Source organism: Fusarium mangiferae (assembly GCF_900044065.1).
Source record: "Fusarium mangiferae strain MRC7560 genome assembly, contig: FMAN_scaffold002, whole genome shotgun sequence".
Classification (NCBI taxonomy): domain Eukaryota; kingdom Fungi; phylum Ascomycota; class Sordariomycetes; order Hypocreales; family Nectriaceae; genus Fusarium; species Fusarium mangiferae.
The window spans coordinates 1,005,835-1,027,290 of record NW_024573922.1 but is presented as its reverse complement, the minus strand read 5'-3'; the positions used below and the strand labels follow the sequence as shown (position 1 = coordinate 1,027,290).

Genomic DNA, 21,456 nt, shown 5'->3' with positions numbered 1-21,456 from the left:
ACTACTACTAATAATTCCTTTTAACGGCTTGGGTTTGGGGTTCGGGGTATCTATTATTTAGGGACTGATGGTTTGTACACGCTTTGTTGGGGTTTTCTTTTAGTCCATTAGTCTTCAATTCTAATGATTTTAAACACCAGCGCTCTCCTATCGTGACTTGCCTGATTCTTCACTATCTAACTGTAGCGAGTACGCCGCGCTGTCCAAGCTTCAGCTATCGATCTAGCAACTCAAAATAACACTCTCATAAACACAGTTCAGGCAGCATACCGAATGTAAGTGTTAAGGGAAGAAGATACATTCTAGCGCGCGTTTGCCCCAGGATTGCGATGCTTATTGTGAGGGCTGCAGAGGGGACAAAGCTTTCACTGTTGTGTGTCTCACCTAATCTTACATAGACGCAATATGCTTATGTTTTAGTCATGATTGACGCTTTAAAAATGGCGATGCCACCCTCTATCAGACACATGTGTCAGACATACCATTCGTTCCAAATTTCACTTCTCAGCAAAATATAATATCGAGGTCGCTTCTGTGCAAAATAAGCAAAGAAGTGTAGCGGTGGCGTAAAACTGCATATCTAAATAAGAATATTAAACTCGCGACATTTCAACGGTTCGAAGGGAGGCATCTCCTCACATTGGTTATCGCCCTATTTTAAGCAAGGGGGCTGCCAAGCTTGCCACCATTCTTCTTCCCCAGCCATTAAATTGCTATGTCTCAAGCCACCAACCAAGACAAGGGCAGATCAGGGGTAATTGCTATCTCTCCTTCTTAAGCTCTTCGACATTTCACCATCAATAAAAATTTCCGCGTCAATGTCAATGGCCATCTGACAGCTAATTTCCCCTTCAGAGACATTCATAGCTGTCTTTTCCATCGCCCATTATCACCATCCTTCAATTATCACAGTAGTATTCGCTGACTGACTGGCCTTTCGTGGCTCAGCCACGGTTCCAGAACACCAAAGCTAACATGCTCTACCCCAATCCGAAGCCCAGTAGGGCACCTCTGTCGGTGATCTTCAGCGCACCCATGTTTTACAAAATCATCACAATTTCTCTGGCATTGTCTCTATCTCTCTATGCTTTATCATGGTGGTCGAGGCTGGAAATAAGGGCAGCAGACTGGCAACAAGACAATGTCGACACCACAGAACCCGAGGCGGCCCCTGTTGACCAAGACCGTCGGTTTGCCTTCATCATCCCTTCCACGAACCCAAGTCCGAACCTATGCAGGACAGTCTTCAGCTCGCTCGCCTTAGGCTACCCAAGCCCAGTCATCATCAATTGGGGAGTCAATTATCGGGACATCTCACATTGGCGGCTTGGCAAGAATCTTCCCAAGATCATCGGCTTTGTCAATTACCTTGATTCAGTTATGCACCCTAATGCCACCACAGAAGAGAAGCTAGAAGAAGACGACATCGTGCTCATGGTTGACGCCTACGACGTCTGGTTCCAGCTCCCTGCTCAGGTCCTTCTCAGTCGGTACCATGAAATCAACAGAAGAGCCAACGAAAGACTGCGCAAACAATGGAAGCGTAAGGATGTACCCATGCCGATGAAGCAGACAATTGTCGCGGCATCGCAAAAGAGATGCTACCCTGCTCATCCTGAACGGTTTGGCGTGGATTTGAGATGTGACCTTTGGCCCGAGACTCCTTTGAGAGAGGACCTTTATGGACCGGAAACGGAAAAGAACACTACCTTCTGGCGCAACAACAGACCTAGATGGATCAATGGCGGCATGTACATCGGCCCAGCAGGCGACATGAGACGAATGTTCCGCCGCGCCAAGCAAAAGATCGAAGCAATGGTCGGCGAGGCTTTCCCTGTAAGAAGCGAGCAGGGTATGATTGGCGACCTGCTTGGTGCGCAGGAAGTCTGGCGCGAGTTGCAAAGACACAACCACGTTAGCGTTGATGTGGAGGACTTTGTCGGGGAGAATTTCGAATTTCACGTTGGACTTGATTACGCTCAGGAAATATCGGCACAGACATTCGCAACTGAGATCAGCCCAGAAAATAACCTTTTTGACGGTGACTTTGTCGTGCTGAGCGACCAAGAGTCCATCGAAATGAACTCTGAGGTACGCGGTATATCACCAGTCCGGGTGGAGGGCATCCCAGATGATCTCAAATCGGTCCAAAGCCCGCTGGTCGAAGACGGCAAGACGGTTGACTGGAGCGACATGCCTCTGTATACCGACTTCTTCCTCTCAACAGTACCAGCTATGCTGCATCACAATAAATTCAAGGAAAGACGTGCGACATGGTGGGATAGGCCCTGGTACCACCAGAAGCTGCGTGGCCTTGTCAAATCCGCTCTGCTGCCTAGAGAAACCGATGAGCCTTTGGCTACTGTTCAGCTTGAGGGCAGCAGGGTCAGATACTGGGCGGCTTCAGCAGAGGCGAAGGACAGATATCCCCGCCTGGGTAAGCTCAATGCCAACTTGACGGTCTATGATAGGTTTCCGAGCATGGAGCCCAATGAGACGTGTCGGTATGGAAGCCGGAAGCCGCGGGGTTCTAAAGCGACGTGGGAAGAGGAGGTCTTCCGTGATGGAGGTGGAGAGTTCAACGGACTTTGATTGATTGATTGTTATATATGAAGTCAAACGTCACAAATTGCGGATTCCGTATGTTTTTGTTAACTTGAGTCGCGATACCAGCGTACGACAAGACTCGTGAGATAAAAATCAGGAGAATCGTACGGTGATTATTCAAGGGTAATTTCCGAGTGCATGAGGCTAGCACCTGTAGCGTTGAGCTACCGTGGCCATTAAACTCCAGAGCGTTAGTTGACAGCTTGTAGCGCCGCTTCACAGTCGATAGTCTGTAGAATTGGCAGGGTTTAGGGCAAGCTGAAGAGGACGCGTCTATCGGCGATAATAATTAGGAGTCAAGTCGGAGAGTTTATTAAGGTGTTGCGACCGCCACTGACATCTTTTCTGACTTTCAAACTGCAGGCACCTTAATTCTAACCTCAGTCTTTCGTTAGCAATGCGCTTTTACGCCTCGTTTTCGCTGGCTGTTGGGCTTGTGGCTGCTAGCCCTTGCAAGCCACCGTCTTCCAGTATGTGTTATTCCCGAGAGCCTGTGAACATGCAATAACTAACCGGATCAATTTAGCTGTTGTGTCGGAGGTCATTTCGTCATCCCTTACGACCGACATCTCGAGGACGGTCATCGGGTCTGCTTCCACGGTAGATCCCAGCACGACTCTCACCGAGACCGAAGTAGTTGGAACCTCGACCTCAATCGAATCCTCCGTAGCCGAGGCTTCGACTACAGTTGGCTCAACGAGTACCGACTACACCCAAGTCAGCGCCTCAACAACCTTGGTCGAGCCAACTTCTACGGCTACAACATCCGAAGCCGCTACCCCAATTGATACAACAACAGCTCTCACAACTACAGCTGTTGCGACCACCACTGCTTCCGAAGAGGCAGTCCCAACGGGTTACTTCCTCGTTGCCGGTGAAGGTCCAGCTCTCGGAGGCAAAGTCAAGTCCAACGGCGACACTTTCACTCCCATGGTATTCGGCGACCGCGGCTCGACTTTCAACCCCGTCCGCTTCCTAGTTGACGAGACCACCGGCGAGCTCCAGCAAGATGGTGTGACGGTCTGCGCATACCAGCAGGTCGGGTTACCTTACGCCCTGATCACGCGGTGCGAAACCAACAGTCTCTACTACGGAAGTGTTCCCCTCAACTGTGCACAGTTCGAGGGACCTGGCACCTCTATTAGTTGCAGTGCTGTGAAATTGGACTGCTGGCAAACTGGACCCGGTTCTTCTCAAGCGTGTACGAGATCACCAGACCCCGATTGGGATACATTCTTTATCACTAATAGTGGTGATAATGTCTGGTATCTTAGTTCTGGGACGTTGCAGAATGACTTTATGACCAAGGTTGACGTGTTTGTTGATCATGTTGAGGTCAGCGCTCCGGTACAAACATAATAAACTGTCCAGCCCTTTGGTGCGTTGGCCAAAAGTGACTGCAGGCATAAATGGGTGTGTGTCGTCAGCCTCACTTTCAACTACCTGGTGATTTCCCGCTCTTTGACCTTATCATTTTACTTATACCCATCCAAATCCAACTTCAGCCAGCACAATTGCTTTTGGGGGGTTGACTGAACTGTGGTTATGGCTGGTGCAGCCGCTCTCCTAACGCCAGAGATTCAATTTGGTCAAGCTGTCCCAGAGTTTGTAGCAAATTTTTTTTGGTGAATAAATGTATTTATTAAGAATGAATTAAGAGAATTTGTCACCTATAATAATTGTAGATATTATAAGATAAATTGGTAATGGACAGTAGCATAGCCATGGAGAGAAAGCAGAAAGTCTAGTCACAGAACTTTACATTATTAATAACAATTTTCTTACAATCTACAGAGAAGCTTGCCTCTCTTGGAGACGATATACGCCCGGAAAATGCGAGAATCAGTGGTAGAAGGGACCAGAAATCGTCGACAAGAACTATCTGGGACAGATATCAGAAAAAGTGGGGGAACGGTGGGATTGAAAACCCATTAAGACTGGTTAAGAGGATGATTGAAACATAGGCTTTAATTTGTCGAGCTCGAACAGTAGGAACCCTCCATGTTTCTTTATGCGCGATTGCGGAAGTGAATATCCAATAAGACAAACGATGAAGTTGGCTGCGCCGCACCGAGAACGCCTTGTTTGTTTCGTTGGCATTCAAACAAGCTCCCTCCCACGGACAGAGCCAATCATAAGCTGGCACAGCCACCGAACTGAACTGCTACCAACAATGGCCCCCAGCAGTAAGCCGGACGAACCACCAGAAATTCAGGTATTTAAACATCGTCTCGACCTCGAATTACAACTCTCCAACAATCATCTACATTACGGCGATAACTTAATGTCCTTGCCATTCGTACTGCTTTCTTCCAACCTTACAACGCTACCTACCCCCATACAAGTTTCATCCAACATGCTAGCGGGGCCAGAAGCTGCTGCTAGCTACGGCCTGGCACAGCAGGGCTGCTGCACATGCCCAGATGCCACAATTTCCACCATTCTACAGGCTACGGCCACCACGAATCATAACCACGTCAGCGTCGCGCAAGAGTACAGCGCTGTAAGTTATTCATCTCGCAAAGTGATCTTGGCTAGTTGCTGACCATTACGAACTATGCAGATGCTGCACGAGCGACGGAATGGAAGGGCAAGATTGACACAAATGCAGGATAAAGCTATCGCCGTCATGGTATAGCTGGTTTTACGTTACTGGGGGCTGCAAGCTGGTCTTGGTTAAACCCTCCTGTCCACTGTCTGTTATAAGACACGAGGTAGTGTACTATAGTGTAGATTACAGGGAGGCCGCTAAGAGTGAACTATGCCTTAGAAAAAAGTAATGAATTTCTCGTTACCTGCACCTTGTACTTACCCCGGCATACTGAAACTATCTGCTGTTACCCTTTGTTTTATCTAACATGAAATTTCTGACTTTTGTTACAGAATAGAGAGTGCTGGACTTGGACCATCTTTGATCCCTTAACCATATAGGCCTCTTGAAATGAACTCCCCATACATGGCCGTAGTTAAACGTCCCTATAGACAGTGTTTGAAAAGAAGAAGAATAGCGAAACAGGGCACGCCACCCCTCAGATTGACGACAAGCCAGCAACCTACAGCCTGATCTTCTTTCGGGAATACCCCATGGCCTCCGCGTCTCACTCCTCCGTAAATTCACCGGCGCTGGCAGTTATCCATAGCTAAACATGACTTGACTATGCCCTGGTAGCCAACTGCCCAGAACGGAAAACCTCACCTTTATTTCATGCAAACCTATTCCGCACATCTTGCAACTTCCTATCTAGCAATGCGTGAAGGGCCTTATCATACTCACTCATCTCTTTGTGTACAGCAATCTGCTTTTGAGCAGTAGCAACGTTCCTAAACTGAGTTTTTTTCTCGGCTATTGCCTTTTGTGAAAGTCTCGGGCGAATCTGGCTTGTAGGTTGCTCTGACTGAGATAAATTTGCCGTAGGCGACTGTTGTAAAGACTTGGCAGAGGCAGAGATACTTTTGGATCTAATATTCTGGATTCTGGTTTGGTTTGCCCCAAAATCTGCCCTCTTTGAGGCCCCATTAGTGGCAGAAGATGTAATTGCGGTGGCTGAAACATTTCGACCCTCTTGCTGTTGATCTATCACTTCAGCGAGTCTTTTGACCTCTGGAGGCGATTCTGCAACACTTTCACTTCCCTCAGGACCTTGCGGCCTGTCACCGCTCGGGGGCGGAACACTGTTATCGGTCGTTTGAGCTTTCCTTTCATTGGCACGGTTTGCGAACTCTTGGGCTTTGGCAGCCCTCTCAGTCGCATTGGCACTCTTCATTGCCGCGTAGGCCTGAACACCGGCAGCTCCTAGCATAGTTGGTCCAAAAACCCAAGCGGCTATCGCAGTTAGATTCTCTGCTTGTGAACTGTCGTTTGCTACTTTTGCTGTCGCAGCAGCAGCAGATCGACCGAGCATAGATGGGAATGAAGATCTGAGGAAAGACATTATTGAGGAGCTCTGTGGCTGGGCCATCATCTCTTGATGAGGCGCCATGCTATCTGTCCGATCACCACCAGATGGAAGACCTGGAAAGTCTTGACCCGTTTTTCCGGGGCCAACCGAACAGTCTGCTTCTTCTTGAGCATCGGCTAAATCCTCATCATGTTTCTGCATATGCTCTTCAACTTCGTTGGTATGGATGCTGTCTTCATCGGGGAGCTCGTAACAAAACTGAAACTCGGTATTGACAGTCTCCATATGCATAGCCTTTTCCAAGGGGTTGTGTCTAAAGTATTGGCGATGGTCTGGGTCCCAGATCCAGTTGCTGTTCCAATGATCATTGAGACCAATAATTCTGGACCTTTTTCGTGCAAAGCGATCGCCAACGTGTTTCCAGTCACTCCATGCAACCGTTGAATCTGTATCGTGGAGTTCTGCGCTTTCGGGTTTAGCTTCAACGGAGTAGGCGGACATCTTGCCGATAAGATTGATTATTTTAAGGGGTTTGCGTTATAAAAGGAATAGACAGTGCCCCTTTCAGTTCTAGAATAAGAGATGAAGAAGGTAAGTGAGAGTCTTGGGCATTAACAAGCCGCAGCCTGACTTTTCAATAACCATAATCAGGCTCGGTATAATATCGGCTTTGGCCCAGTAGCCCAAAACTTCTGATTGTATTTTCAAAGTGAGTTGTCATAATGCGGGGCTGATCACGTCCGTCTTAGGCACTGGTTTACATCTGCATCGTGAAGAACCAGTTCATGTAGCTTTCCCATCTACACTATCCCTCTTGGACTTGAGGAGATACTTTTATCACAATAAAAGAACTTATAAAGTTCGGTAAATAAAGCTATTTTTAGTTGTTACTACCCTATAGTGTCGAAGTGGGACTATTGCCGACCTGTAGATCCTGGGCACAGCCACTCTTCAGCCTCATCTAGCAACTGCGCCACGTACTTTACGTTGTTTACCGCGCTGCCGCGTATATAACGTCAGCGCCCGTCAGCTGAACGCCAACCTTAATTCCTCAATAACCAACCTCATATCATCGACCCAAACCTCAATCGCGCACCCTACAGCGTATCTTATCCGCCATCAGAATGTCTTCCTCTCAATCTGCGCCACAAGAACTGTCCGACATGAGGAATTCTCAGTCTCTCGAGACCAATCAACCCAAGTCTCAGCAATCAATGGGTAAGATAACAACGCGCTCCAACTGCCGTCACGCCAAGTTGTAGTACTTGATACTGACATCTTGCAGATCCCCAGAAGGCCCCCGAGACAGCAGATCCTCAAATGGAACTCCGTGGAGGAGGTGCTTGTGATGGCAGACTCTGTGGCATCATTCCATGCCCGATCCCCATCAACTGCTGGATCATTCCTTGTCCTTGTTAGAAGAATAACCTAGATGGAGTCTGTCGGTCATCCTGTGCGTTTACGTTCTGAAAGATACTCATCGTTACATATTGCTGAGATAATTAATTAAACAATGCTGGTTTTTTAACTCAATCCCTTGACGACGCTCATGACGTCATCTCCTCAAAGCACGTGGAATCTTCCGTGAGCAACGCGTTGCTCACGTATCAAGGTTTAACCTTTTACAAAATTTAGATGGTGCGCGTTTAGTATTGAGATCTCTTCCTGCAACTTAATAAATCATGTTATTTCTTAACTACAGCTCATCAACTATTGCGTTCAATCTTGACCAACAATGACATCGCTGTTGCGAGATTTGGGCAGGACCGTGAGCTTCTCCATCTTACCGGCCTTCACGATACCCTCGACCGTGGTATTATGCGGAGCCCAAATTTTGAATCGCGCGTCCCAAGACTTGGGCCAAGCAGCAAGCAACCTAATGTCATTTCCGACAAAAGTCTGAATGAGCTGCTCCTGCAGTCCAATGGCTGCAGAACCGTAGTGATTCAAATCCGGTGTCCAATCGAAGTTAGGGCCCTTGAAAGTTGGAAACTTGCACACTTTGCTTGGTGCATACCGCTCCTCTGTCATGGCGGTCGCGTTGGCTGTGAAGCCCATTCGCGCAAGCCAGATCACATCCTGCTTCCAGCCAGTGTTGCCGTGAAATGAGAATGTCTCAGTATCGTAAAGATAAGTGTTGATAGCGTGCGTGAGGTTGGGAAGGCCGAGACCGTAGTCGGGCCAAGGGAAGACAGTGTAAAGTTGAGGGACTTCGCTGTTTTGAACGCGTGTGTATGCTTCGGCGGGAGCAATGCAAGTGTGGCCTTGTTGCTGTCGTAAAGTGTTCACAGGGATCTTGGCCAGGTATTTGGTGTAGTAAGTCTTGTTTTGGAGCGAATACTCGTCGACAATGAGGAGATCTTTGACGACTTGACGTAGACCAGCGAGAGTGGAGACGGGGTTGTATGACTCTTTGTATGTCTCGGCACCAGAGCCTGGATATATGACCAGAGATTCGTTGCCAGCCATACCGGTTAAGGGCCAAGGGTTGCGCTTCTGCATCTCCCGAGTATAGAATTTGTCAAACCAAGCCAGTTGATACTCGATGAATTCGAGGTATGGCTTTACGTCGAAGCCAGAGTAAATGTTGGCCTGCAGGATCATATCGGCGAACTCACTCAAGTCAATTGTTAGAAATACTTCACCGGAAGGAAGAGTATTAAGCAAAACTTACTTGGCCGTATCCTTCACATGGTTCAGCCAGACATTCCACAACTCACCATTAGGAAAGAAGTCAGGTCGCGGAGTATTAGCATCATCATCGTACCACTGCGCATTATACTCGAACACATTTGACATAAATGGGATCAAAAGTCCAAAGACCACCATTGAACTTGGTGGGCCAGTCGCCCTTGGCATTGCACCCCATAAGGTATCGCCAGATCTGATAAATTTTGCCGACCTGGAAGCCTGCATCCTTCTCGCCCTTTTCTTCGTTGATGATGATATAGGATCGTGCCCAGTAATTGTGCCACCAGGTAAGAGTCGCGTCCTGGGTGTTCTTGACTGCCGACTTGATCACCTTCTGAAGTCCTTTGTACCACTCATCGTGACTCTTGGTCTGAGCCTGATACATTGACAATGTAACCTTGAAGGATTTGCTAGGTGATTTGGTCTCAAGATTCCAAGCCTTGTAAGTAGTGTTGATGTAGTGACCATTTGTGACGACACCCGGTTTCAATTCCTCGGAATGGACAAAGATGCCAAACTCATTGTGGCGCATGGGGTTGTACATATTATCAGAGTACTTCTCAAGTCCTTGCTGTTTCATCTGAAAGTTCCATAGATCTAACTTCTCATTACGATGGCTCATAAGTACACCATTCTCATGGAAGGCAATCTTGTCGGCGTAGGTAGTGCCGTTTGCGATCTTGGAGGTGTAGATGCCCCATGAGCCCTGGTTGCGCTCCTCATTGATGATTTCGCGGTCTTCGTAGCGCCAGTTTTCGTAGGCGACCTTGACGGCGATCTTCTCAGGGCTATCGACCCCAATGTGCACGACAGGGTTGAAGACGTCAACCCAAATCTTCGCAGTTGCATTGTCTTCGCCAGTGTATTTGACGTAACCGTCGTTGAGAAGTAGTCTCTGCTCGAATGATTTGCTGTCAAATGGATTGGGATCAAAGGACAGTCTGACGCGACCAAGCTTCAGCAGAGAATTGTTCTCGTCAAAGGTTCCGCTCTTGGCGACGTACATGAGAATGGTGCCTGTTACACGTTACTTGAGTAAATGAAAAGCTTCGCATGGAAATGGGGGCTAAGATTCGACTGCCTTACCATTCTCGTACCAAGTGTTTAGGCCAATATCGCCGCCGCCGAGAGGCATAGAGTCAGCTGAGCCATTGACACCAGGTTTATGCCAGACAACATCATATGATGCAGGGAGCATCGCTAGAACACCCGTACAGCAAAAGAAGAGCACAGGCAAGATCCGATTTAGGTAGCCCATGGTGAGTAGTATACCGCCTCTAAGATGGAATAGTGCCCCGTAGTCTCGTGCCCAGAGACAACGCGTGGCCACAAATGTTTCTTAAATACCCAGCTATCCCTCTCTAATATACACGACCGTAGATTTCCATACATCCTTGAACCTGGAATATCCGCCGGGATGGTAGCGTAAAGCGAGAATGACAGCAGCATCACGACATTGAGCACTGCCAAATGAGACCGGATGTCGTCTGGCGAAACCCGGTGATCTGAGCGAATGCGGGGAAAGAAGAACGACAACTACCCCCGCGATTACATGGCTATCAATTACTTAGATAGTACGATAGTCTTTATAGTCACGTCGTATCTCGGCTAAAATGCCATGAGCTTCCGATCAAGGTGACATAGCTTGATTCGTGAGATATTAGCACCCGGTAAACATCGGCGAACTATACCGGCCAAGCAATAAAGAGTTTGTCACATCAGATAAGTGCGATCAGCATACCGAAATTGAATTGAGGTAGAGACATCACATTAATTTCTTTAGCGAGGTTTATATGAGCTGATAGTCTAAAAAGATGAGCTAAACTAGTTCCTCCCACTAAAGCCCCTTATGATCAGATATCCCAATCCTCTTTGATCATAGTTGCTCCATGCTCACCCAGCATGTACACCGGGCCAGCGATGTTAACGTCTGGCACTGTAGGCATGATGCTACTATCAATAACTCTTAGGCCCTGCACTCCATAGACACGAAGTCGAGAGTCGACAACGCCACCATCCTCAAGTGGAAGCATGCGATTAGTTCCCGAAGCATGCCAGTTAGGAACTGTCGTAGCCTTGATGTACTCAAAGATGGCCTCTTCGTCGTCAGAAGCAATGTTGGAAACACCTGGAGCAACCTCTCCATGGTTAGGCCCAACAGTTAGGTTTGCAAAAGCAGAATGGGCAAGGATCTTCCGTGCGTCGCGGAACGCGTTGATGGCGATAGCGCGATCGGCAGGGTGAGTGTAATACTGAAAGCAGTTAGTATGGAGCAAGTGATGAGAGCTGCATTCATGACAACATACGTTGGGGTTGATGATAGGGGCATCGGACATGCCGCTGGACTGGATGGTGATATTGCCCTTAGATAGAGCAACCATACTCGAGACAGAGATAGATATGTACGAGTTATCAGATGATGGTTCGTAGGTGGGGCCTGGACTATTAGGATAGAAGAAGGACTCAAAGAGGAACTCTACTGTAGACCGGTTGGTAAGGCCAGCATCGGCGACGGCTTCAGCACCAATCTTTCGAAGTTGTGTGTTTGACAGCTCTTGGAAGCCATTTGTAATACCCCCAGGGGCTGTGTAGACTCCTTTTCCAATGGTGTAGTATTCCTCTTGCGAGGCTTCGACGGCAGTTGAGTTAAACATAAGCTGATGAGTTGAAGCTTCGGGAACTACTGTGGCCGAGATGCTATACAGGTTATGGTCCATCATGCTGCATGCTGTAAGAATATGTCGTATAAACAAGGACTTAAGATGACTTACTGCTGTCCCACGTTTTCATTAATGACAACTGGCTCTATATTGAAAGCGTCAAGCGTGGCCTCCGGGCCAATACCCTGTTATCTTGTTAGCTCCTATCTTGGCAAATGCAAGGGCAATCAGTCAGTGGAGGGTGTTCCTACCGAGACCATCAGCATTTGGGGCGACTGAAAAGTTCCCAGGGTGACGACAACCTCCTTTGAAGCGGTAGCAGTGCGGTGACGACCTTGAGAGTGATCAATGAAGTTGACACCAGTCGCAACGGGGAATCCAGTAGCATTTTTTGAGAAGATGATCTGCTGCACAGGGGCGTCGTGAAGAATGTCGACATTGGGTAGTTTGGCGGCAGCCTTGTAATAGTCGTAGGCTGAACTACGTCGGTACTCTGAGGTCAGAGTGGCAGTTCCTTGTTTAACGCCAACATTCTTCCCGTTGTTGAGGTCTCTGACTATGGGGATGTCGACTGCTGCGCAAGCATCGATGAAAGCAATGCTTGATGGCGGGACGAATCCCTGGTAACCAATTTCCAGCGGACCATTGGAATACGCTGAGGGGTCCCAGGTCTGATACCTTTGGTTGTAACCCGTTCCGTTATTAGGAGCATTGAAGTGAGTACTCTGTTCCCTAGATTAGCGGAATGAGTTCCAATCGTGGGTGAGGATGCTTACCTTGATGAAAGATGGATATACCTCCTCCCAGCTCCAACCTGGATTCCCTAGCTCAACCCAGTGATCGTAGACATTAGCCGAGCCCCGACCGTAGTAGAGTCCGTTAAGGATACTGCTACCACCAAGACCGCGTCCGCCTACGAGAGTCAGTATTAGATGAACTGATGGAATATGACACTTACGATGATATGCAAGCTTACGACCATCGAGTCCTTCTTGAGGCTCCGTGTAGAAGTTCCAGTCAATGGCCGTACCTATAGTAACAGGTCAGAGATTTCAGAAAAGCCCATCATTGTATTTGGGCTTACCAGCGATATATTCCACGGCACCCGGCGCTTGATGCATGGCCACAACGTTTGGATCAGGCCCAGCTTCCAGTACCAATACCTTCTGATCACCGGACTCACTCAGCCTATCCGCAAGGATGAGACCAGTAGTTCCGCCTTTGATGAAGCCATTATTATTATTTGAAGTTACCGGACAAGGAGAAAGTCTGCACACTTACCACCCACAATGATGAAGTCATACGTGCTACCGAGAGTAGACTCATGATCGTGTCGTGCAGTGATTGATGATGCCTGTGATAAAAGAGCCACCAAAGCAATGGTAAACCGCATAATGAAGACTGAGGGGAGGACCTGGGAGTATCGAAGATGAAGAGACAGTGTACAACGAAGACTTTTTGTTCACGTTGTTAACAGCTTGCTTTATAGATTATGTCACTCGCGCTGGAGTCAGTCGTCAGGAAACACATTGACTTTCAACTCGTGTCCAAGCACGAAATCTGGCACCTAGTTTCTCCTCGAGCTGCTGCATGGCTAAGAATCAGGTAAAAGCAAAGCCGCGTATCCATCTTCCTGACTTGGCAGGTAGACGATGAGCCCATCTTCGTAAGACGGTGGAATACATTCCATGACCGAGATATTGATAATCTGTGTAACCATAAACAAGTGGATTCGTATAACCTACTGAATCAACATACTCTAAGCCCTAGTACCGACATAGGCATAACCTCCGCCTGTGGAACACTTCTAAGCTTGTTCTTCGTGAGATATGAGATCCCAGACCGTGTATGAGACACTGTGTGATATCCTCGAATCGAGTTCCCAATACTAGTAAGCATCGGCGACGATCATTCCGTCAGAGCTTACTATAGCATATTCCATAGTCAACTGCCGTATTTTGAGAATGCGGAGCGAGAATGAAAGGAACAGTTTGAAGCAACGGCTCAGGCAGGGTATGACGGAACCGAGCCGGTGCAGAAGGAATGCATATGCGGCGACCAAATTCTCCACCGAATTTGGGATCCCGCGGAACGGGTCTGCGGCGGAGATCGTGAGCTAACTTTATGTTGTACTGAAATCCTTCAGGATCACGGGCCAAGGGTTCATTGGAGCGCCTTTACAACATCGTAAATCTGAGTGGACGTTCTGTAAGCGACCGTGTTTGTAACGCGTAAATTCATGGATACAACAGGAAAAGGGTTGCATTCGCCGCTGAAACCAGGCAACATTGTCATCCACCCATGCTGCATCATATCCATCTCTAAAGCCGACCCTGGCAGTCAATCACATAAGCGCAGGGTGAGATCCGCTGACAGGCACTTTTCTTACTGCATACAGCTTTTAGGATTTGAAATAGAGTGCGGCATTTAGAAGATGTGACGTGCATTAGTCCTACCGCGTCATTAGGCATGGATGGACGGAATAATAGAGACTAGTATAGGCTGGCATGATCTGTAAGGCTGATGTGAGTCGATGCAGGGGTTATGTACTCAGACCCTGAGGGTGTTCTGTCAGTGGCAAATACTGCATAAGCACCCACGTCGTCACCGCTTACGTGAAAAGAGAAAAGAAGAAATACGATAACAACGCCAAATGTTGTGTAAAGATTTCGAGTAATGTTTTGTAATAGCACGTAGGAATATGATATATCATAATCCATTCATTACAACTTTTCGTTCCCATTTCCTTACTCAACCCTTCACTCACAGTAGCATCATATTCGAATAAGGTCGCACAAGAACACAATCCGCCACTATGGGATCCCGCCCTGAGACGGTGAGTAACTCCTTTCCATCTTTGACTAACATCATCAATGACCTCAATGAAGATAACAACGCTCCTTCTGGATTGCGACAATACCCTTGTGCAGTCCGAGTCTCTTGCTTTCGAAGCAAGCGCTGATCTCACCAATGAGATACTCGCTGCTCGTAAAGTCAACCTGAACTTTACGGGCCGCTATTTGCAACGCGAATTTGTTGGGCAGAACTTCCAAAGCATGGTCAGTGACTAAGCCCAATGGTAGTTATGCACACTCGACTAAATTGTAATCGATAGATTCGCGCTATTGGGGCCAAGTTCAATGTGTTGTGCAACATTTCGGATGAGGAGCTGGAGCATTATGCCAGCATGGAAGATGATCGCGTTATTTCCAAGCTCATGCAAAAGTTGGAACCATGTGAAGGCGCTAATGCTGAGTTGGAGCGTCTCAAGGGGCACTATCGGCTCGCTGTTGTATCTTCATCGGCGCTGCGTCGTGTGCGCGCTTCTCTTGAAAAAGCAGGCCAGGCTGATTTCTTCGACCCAAACGACGTTTTCAGCGCTGCAGACTCGCTTCCTGTTCCTACCTCAAAGCCCGATCCAGCTGTGTATCTACACGCCTTGAAGACTATGGATAAGAGCGCCGGTGAGTGCATTGCAGTCGAAGACAGTCGCTCTGGTGCAACTTCCGCCAAGCGCGCTGGTGTTATCACGGTTGGATACACTGGCGCATGTGAGACACCTAAAGAGGCTGAGGAACTACGCGGAGTTCTGGAGAATGCTGGGTGCAAGTTTGTCATGAGTAGTTGGGATGAGTTCCCGGATATTTTGTACAAGATTGAGACGCGTCTCACGGAATGATGCAATCTCTAGAGACCATGCCGTATTTAAGGCTAGCCTATAGAGAATTGAAGTATCCTTGAACCTGTCAGTTGCAGCATTTTTAGTCTTCTGAAGCGGCCTTCTGGTTCATCCATGTCTTAACAGACTTGGAGTATTTAGGTCACCAACAACCCAAACTCTACAGCCTTTGCCAAGTGCTACAGGAGACAATCAAGGTCCTTCATAGGAGAAATGTAAAATCTTAGTAGACACTCTTTTAGGAGGGTTAAGTGCACGATAAAAGAACGAGCTTTAATTACATGATGTATTTAGTAAGTCTGAGTATGTGCCTCACACTGTTCTCCCTTCTAGCCCTGCACTACCGCTCAAACACTCTATGTCTTTCTATCCTACATAGAGTTCTCATTGCCATCCGTTTGATTCTTTTGCATTGGTTTACGGGGAAGTAGCAGCCACAAACAGCCAAGCACGACGCAAATAGCGAGGACAATGGGTTGAAGCGTCTGCACTCCCTTTGCCTGTGCAATAGCGCCAACGGCAAAAGGCAATATTGCACCGCCAGAGCCACCGAAGGAAGCAGCGAAACCGATAGTCCCGACATGGAGAGAGCGGGGCATGACCTTGGTAATGAGAACAACTGCGACAGGATACATTGGCCCTAGAAGTTATCACGTTAGCTATGAACAACTCTGCATAGGATCTGTGAGGAAAACATACCCATGGCAACGCCAATTAGTGCTGCTGCTACTGCACTGACGACCAGGCTCGGAACCAGCCAAAATACTAACTCCAAGGCAATAGTTACTCCAATGTATAAGAACATGGCCCAGAACTCTCCCAGTCGGACTGTTACCAAGGATAAAAAGAGGCGTCCGACTGTCATTCCGCCCCAAAAACCCGTGGCTACGGCACTGCCGACGATAGCTGAGGCGTTACGTCTTTTCTGCATGAAGACAACCACCCAACCACCAAGAGCAACTGGAAAAAGATTCTCAGTAAATGTAACAACGAGAGAGAAATGATTTAGTGCTCACCTTCAGCTCCACAGTATCCAAACACAAAAAATGCGAAAATCCACGACAGCTTGTTCTTTAGGACTTGTCGCATACGACCTGATTTAGCCCCAGATGCTGAGGGCGCTTCAGACAAGTAGACGGCTCCAGTCTGTGTCCAAAATGTGATTGTCAAGGAGATGAGCTCTACAACCGACGCAGCCGTCATGACATAGAAAAATGCATACCAGCCTGGCATACCTTCTCCAGAGAGACCAGTCGCGACAAGAGGAGCAATGGTAGCACCAAGGGCGTAACACGCCTGTAGGATACCCGACATCTCGTGCGAGTTCATCATCTGTCCGATAAAAGAACACCACGCGGCATCAGCAAGTCCATTTCCTATGCCGACAAAGACATACATGGAAATCTAAAGAACAACCATTAGTCATTTTGGACGTTAACTTTGAGAATGAAGTGCCACCTACCATGACTGGGTACGGAGGATGGAATGAAAAAATGAGATATGGTACAATGTGACACAAAGGAGCAAGCATCGCTACGCCTCTTTGACCAAAATGCACATGCATTAGGCTGTTGATAGCAGAAGCGATAGCATAACCAACAAAGGGTGTTAGGAACACTAGAGACACAAGGGTATGGTTCTTGTGGTAATAATCCTCAAGCTGTGATAAATAGTAAGCCACGCATGGGTCACCACAGAGGCATCGAGATAATACTCACCAAGGGAACTAAAGCCTAAGATATCATAGTTAGCAATCGGGCTCGATATAAGCAAGAGCCGACTTACACCATAAGATCCATCATTCATTCCTACAACAAGAAACGACCAGAATGTCGCCGCAGTACGATATTTGTTGATAGGAGGATGATTCCATTTTGGCGGAGCAATAGTCTCCTGGGATGAACCAACATTGCTGTCGACTGCCTGTTGTGCAACATTGACTGGTCGTCTGCCTTCTTCCTCATCGCGGTGCGAAAGGCGAGGAAGAGATTCTAGGTCAATTGCATCGGTAGCTGAGCCAGCTGCAGTCAAATTGATACTGGTCATGATGGAGGTAATCGTTCGTGATTCTGAGTAAGATGTTGAAACAATAGCTCTTGATTTTGTTATTATAATTCATTGCGATTGCTGATGACAAAACTAATTCCTTTGAGTAATAGAAATTACTTTGTTGATCACGCAAATCTGACTTTCACTGTATCTTGTGTAACATGGCAAAAGAACCTTGTTTGTTTAGTTTTCTCCCTTGTTCTCTAGGTATCTCTTTGTTCAGGATCTCGGCAAACACAAAGAGCGGAGATGATGTTGTGGCGAAAAAGCTATTGTTGTCGTAGTAGAGTGGGTTACATGTAAGCGGAATCCTCCAGGCTTCCAAGTTGGGTATTCCCGCCAGGCGACGATAATTGGTAGGAAGGCATGCATACTTCGGCATCCGCGATACAGTAAGCATTACGCAGGTTCAACACATTAGTGGATCTATTGAATATGCTTATTATTCCTGCTTATTACCGTGAATGCTCCCAAACTGTGTGGATAGCTGCGGGCCATCACATCCCGTGACTCCAGTAATGAAGGATCTTATGTGGGGGTACACTCCATGGGGAGATTTATACGACCGACAGGGGTCGCAGAGAGAGTTGGGTTTCACGCTCGCGAATGATTCCTTCTAGGATCTGACATGTCCTGCATGCCGCTGTGAGCTATATCTCTGCGTAAGCACGGCGTCACATTAGTGCCAGAAGGAGAAGCGATTGCCGACTTCTCACTGTGAATCGTAGTCAGGCCTTGAAACATGGAACTCTACTCCACAGACGTGTCGTTATCATTAAAACGAGGTGTCTTTCGTGTAGAGTAGTCTTACAGATGTGGAGAGCATGAACACCTATCAGAGCTCCTGTAACTGTCTGTGGGAGTATGAAGCTGTAACCTGTAGAATCGGGATATGTCAGAGGTCTTGGTGGCATATGCGACATTGTAAGCGATGGTGAATGTCCTAACGTAGAGGGAAGTGACAGGATGGCTTCGTGTTTGCTGTAAGCGCATGAAAGGAGAATGATTGTTGATACCGGGCATTAACCTGTACCGTACAAAGGCCGACATCGAATGAAGAATAAGTATAAAACCTCTCTTCATGCTCTTCTCCAACGCTTCATTGGAATACAGTTTTCCTCTTATTTAAGATCTAGAATACAAACCAGCATCTTTCATCACCCAAATCTTCTCTTATACCACAATGGGATCTCTTGGCCCCCTTATCGACGAGCCTATTGTTTCGGAGAACTCTCTATTCTACCAGAGTGTCTACCCTTCTGCAGCACCAACAGTCGAATCTGCTGATGGGCTTTACTTTACATTGAAGAATGGCCAGAAGATTATTGACTCTACAGGCGGAGCTGCTGTCTCTGCCATCGGCCACAACAATGCGAGAGTCAAAAAAGCCATTATTAAGCAGCTGAATAAGTTCACATATGCTCATCCTGGCTACTTCCAGAATAGCCCTTCTCATGAACTCGCCGACATTCTCGTCCAGTCTACTGGGGGCGAATTGTCGAGAGCATGCTTCCTTGGCTCCGGTGAGTATTCCTGATCAGCAGAGTCAGATATCACCTAACATGAGAAAAGGTTCTGAGGCCGTCGAAGCTGCCATGAAACTGGCTCGGCAATACTTCCTTGAGAAGGACCCAGGTTCTCCTCGTTCTCACTTCATAGCCAGACAGAGCTCCTGGCATGGATGTACCATGGGAGCCTTGGCTGTCGGGGATCTCAAAGCCCGAAAGGAACCTTTCCTTGACGTTCTCGCCACCAATGTCAGCCACGTCTCTCCTTGCCACCCATACAGGGATCTTGAAGATGGCGAGACTGAGGAACAGTATGTCATCAGACTGGCTCAAGAGCTGGATGATGAGTTCCAGCGGATTGGTCCTGAAAACGTCTGCGCCTTCATCTTAGAGCCCATGGTTGGAACTGTGAGTCACTTTCTATGCACCCCTACAAACGACAGAGCTACTGCTAACCCAAATTAGGCTCTGGGTTGTGTCACTGCTCTCCCTGGATACCTGGCTGCCATGAAAGCGGTTTGTCATCGTCATGGCGCACTCATCGTCTTCGATGAGGTCATGTCCGGGCTCGGACGAACTGGACATATGCATGCCTGGCAATATGATGGCGTAGTCCCTGATATCCAAGCTGTTGGCAAGGGGTTAGCTGCCGGCTACGGTACTATTTCAGCACTCCTCATCCACGACCGCGTTATCGACGGTCTGAAGCAAGGCAGCGCATCCTTCCAGCACGGTCAGACCTACCAGTGTCATCCTCTCAACGTAGTCGCTGCTCTGGAGGTGCAGCGCATCATCCGAGAGGACGACCTCGTCCGCAATGCTCGTCTCATGGGCATTCTACTTGGACATCTACTCCACCGAGCCTTTGACAGCCACCCTAACGTTGGCCAAGTTCGCGGTCGTGGTATGTTTTGGTGTATTGAGTTCGTCGCTGACAAGGCCACCAAGCGGCCATTGGATCCGAAGCTAAACCTTGCTCGTCGAATGCGACTTCGCGGTCTTGAGAAGGGCTATGACGTATGTCTCTTCTCATCTACTGGATGTGCTGATGGCTGGAATGGTGATCACTTCTTGTTGGCACCTCCTTTTACCGTCACGCCCCGTGATGTCGAGGAGATTGTGTACCGTGCATCTCGTGTTGTTGATAGTGTTTTTGAAGAGGTTAGAGCGAAGGGTGAGATCTTAGCCTAGATTAGGTTGCGCCTTATTCTTTGCCCGAGTCCTAGAGGCTTTGATCTATCTGAATCCTGATTGGGGAGAGTTTCATAGTATCACAACAGTAGAGAGGGAAAAGAAATAGAATGAGCACACCCCTTATTATTTACAAGTCATACTCCCAGGAAAAATGAGACTAAAGACCTCAAAATGCCTGTAGAATTTCTTGACCTCGCTTGCGTATTTCCATCAGGTGCTGTGGAGTGTCGTAACACGGGAGGGTACGTGGAGTAATAGCCTAGGACCACTCTCCACATTGATGATATGAGCTTACCCTAGTTACCTCAACGCAGTACGTGACATCTTGGCGTTCCCCTCATCTGTTTGCTTAAGTAACCATGGCTGACACAGAGAATAAAAAGGCGTTTGCTGACCATCTCACACCTTTCGCATTCCTGACATTCTAGAATTATCACCTTCCATTTTAACCCATACCAAGCGACAAAAAAGAGCCTTTGTACTCCAGTATTCTTACGCACAAATGTCTTCCAATCAGAAACAGCTCACCCAGCCATTCATTGTTGAGGCTGGACCAGGAACAGACATCTGGCGAAAGCCTGGGCACAACGCGTGGAACAGTAAGTCACGCCCGATTATGTCACTCTCACTGAAACTTACTCACTCTGGCAGTTCCTGATGTCCATACAATATCGGGCCCACTCAAGTCCTTTGTTTCTGCTCGTGTCACTTTCTCTGCTAAGTGGGAGAACCTCTACGACCAGTCTGGCATCGTCCTCGTGCCACGTAAAGCATCTGAACCAGCTGCTCCTCACAGCAAGTGGATTAAGTCGGGTATTGAGCTTTACGCCGGAAAGCCTCACTTGAGCACTGTCGCGTGTGACAGGTTCGCCGATATGAGTCTGTACCCTGTGACAGCCACAGAAGGCCAGCGTATTACACTCCAAGTAGTCAAGGAAGGTGGTAATATTTGGGTTCACCAGCTCATTCTGAATGATGATGGAAGTATTAAGGAAAAATTGCCACTGAGGGAAATTTGCTGGATTCTTTGCGAGGAGCAGGATGATTGGGTCTTGGATGTAAGCGCCTTGGCAGCCAGACCGGACAAGACTGCGAAGGGTCCTTTGAAAGTTGAATTCAGCGACTTTCAGGTGCAGTGGAAAGAGTAAATGGATAGTCGAAACTTGTCT

At 47.8% G+C, this 21,456-nt stretch overlaps 11 protein-coding genes across 11 annotated transcripts; 7 read left to right on the top strand and 4 right to left on the bottom strand.

Moving 5' to 3' along the window:
* Positions 1-975: 975 nt before the first annotated feature.
* On the top strand, positions 976-2,592 carry FMAN_06369 (uncharacterized protein; the record flags this gene model as incomplete). The annotated part of the gene is made up of 1 exon (XM_041826860.1): positions 976-2,592. The coding sequence occupies one exon, from the start codon at positions 976-978 to the stop codon at positions 2,590-2,592; it is 1,617 nt and encodes a 538-aa protein (XP_041677880.1).
* Positions 2,593-3,004: 412 nt separating this feature from the next.
* Positions 3,005-3,966, top strand: FMAN_06370 (uncharacterized protein; the record flags this gene model as incomplete). The annotated part of the gene is made up of 2 exons (XM_041826859.1): positions 3,005-3,077; positions 3,134-3,966. 2 exons carry the CDS (start codon positions 3,005-3,007, stop codon positions 3,964-3,966), a joined length of 906 nt encoding a protein of 301 aa, XP_041677879.1.
* Positions 3,967-4,780: 814 nt separating this feature from the next.
* FMAN_06371 (uncharacterized protein) lies at positions 4,781-5,245 on the top strand (the record flags this gene model as incomplete). The annotated part of the gene is made up of 2 exons (XM_041826858.1): positions 4,781-5,110; positions 5,171-5,245. 2 exons carry the CDS (start codon positions 4,781-4,783, stop codon positions 5,243-5,245), a joined length of 405 nt encoding a protein of 134 aa, XP_041677878.1.
* A 565-nt stretch (positions 5,246-5,810) lies between these two features.
* On the bottom strand, positions 5,811-7,007 carry FMAN_06372 (uncharacterized protein; the record flags this gene model as incomplete). Its single annotated transcript, XM_041826857.1, has 1 exon — positions 5,811-7,007. The coding sequence occupies one exon, from the start codon at positions 7,005-7,007 to the stop codon at positions 5,811-5,813; it is 1,197 nt and encodes a 398-aa protein (XP_041677877.1).
* A 623-nt stretch (positions 7,008-7,630) lies between these two features.
* On the top strand, positions 7,631-7,925 carry FMAN_06373 (uncharacterized protein; the record flags this gene model as incomplete). The annotated part of the gene is made up of 2 exons (XM_041826856.1): positions 7,631-7,724; positions 7,792-7,925. The coding sequence occupies 2 exons, from the start codon at positions 7,631-7,633 to the stop codon at positions 7,923-7,925; spliced, it is 228 nt and encodes a 75-aa protein (XP_041677876.1).
* Positions 7,926-8,225: 300 nt separating this feature from the next.
* Positions 8,226-10,203, bottom strand: FMAN_06374 (uncharacterized protein; the record flags this gene model as incomplete). The annotated part of the gene is made up of 3 exons (XM_041826855.1): positions 8,226-9,123; positions 9,181-9,437; positions 9,496-10,203. The coding sequence occupies 3 exons, from the start codon at positions 10,201-10,203 to the stop codon at positions 8,226-8,228; spliced, it is 1,863 nt and encodes a 620-aa protein (XP_041677875.1).
* Positions 10,204-11,050: 847 nt separating this feature from the next.
* Positions 11,051-13,250, bottom strand: FMAN_06375 (uncharacterized protein; the record flags this gene model as incomplete). Its single annotated transcript, XM_041826853.1, has 8 exons — positions 11,051-11,449; positions 11,504-11,918; positions 11,969-12,042; positions 12,109-12,582; positions 12,634-12,770; positions 12,816-12,887; positions 12,942-13,076; positions 13,139-13,250. 8 exons carry the CDS (start codon positions 13,248-13,250, stop codon positions 11,051-11,053), a joined length of 1,818 nt encoding a protein of 605 aa, XP_041677874.1.
* Positions 13,251-14,672: 1,422 nt separating this feature from the next.
* FMAN_06376 (uncharacterized protein) lies at positions 14,673-15,536 on the top strand (the record flags this gene model as incomplete). Its single annotated transcript, XM_041826852.1, has 3 exons — positions 14,673-14,693; positions 14,746-14,916; positions 14,973-15,536. 3 exons carry the CDS (start codon positions 14,673-14,675, stop codon positions 15,534-15,536), a joined length of 756 nt encoding a protein of 251 aa, XP_041677873.1.
* A 371-nt stretch (positions 15,537-15,907) lies between these two features.
* On the bottom strand, positions 15,908-17,582 carry FMAN_16045 (related to tetracycline resistance proteins; the record flags this gene model as incomplete). The annotated part of the gene is made up of 7 exons (XM_041826851.1): positions 15,908-16,176; positions 16,236-16,496; positions 16,553-16,717; positions 16,772-16,940; positions 16,999-17,196; positions 17,255-17,269; positions 17,322-17,582. 7 exons carry the CDS (start codon positions 17,580-17,582, stop codon positions 15,908-15,910), a joined length of 1,338 nt encoding a protein of 445 aa, XP_041677872.1.
* Positions 17,583-18,768: 1,186 nt separating this feature from the next.
* FMAN_06377 (putative alanine-glyoxylate aminotransferase AGT2) lies at positions 18,769-20,284 on the top strand (the record flags this gene model as incomplete). Its single annotated transcript, XM_041826850.1, has 3 exons — positions 18,769-19,108; positions 19,158-19,501; positions 19,559-20,284. 3 exons carry the CDS (start codon positions 18,769-18,771, stop codon positions 20,282-20,284), a joined length of 1,410 nt encoding a protein of 469 aa, XP_041677871.1.
* Positions 20,285-20,789: 505 nt separating this feature from the next.
* FMAN_06378 (uncharacterized protein) lies at positions 20,790-21,435 on the top strand (the record flags this gene model as incomplete). The annotated part of the gene is made up of 2 exons (XM_041826849.1): positions 20,790-20,886; positions 20,939-21,435. The coding sequence occupies 2 exons, from the start codon at positions 20,790-20,792 to the stop codon at positions 21,433-21,435; spliced, it is 594 nt and encodes a 197-aa protein (XP_041677870.1).
* Between the last annotated feature and the right edge of the window lie 21 nt (positions 21,436-21,456).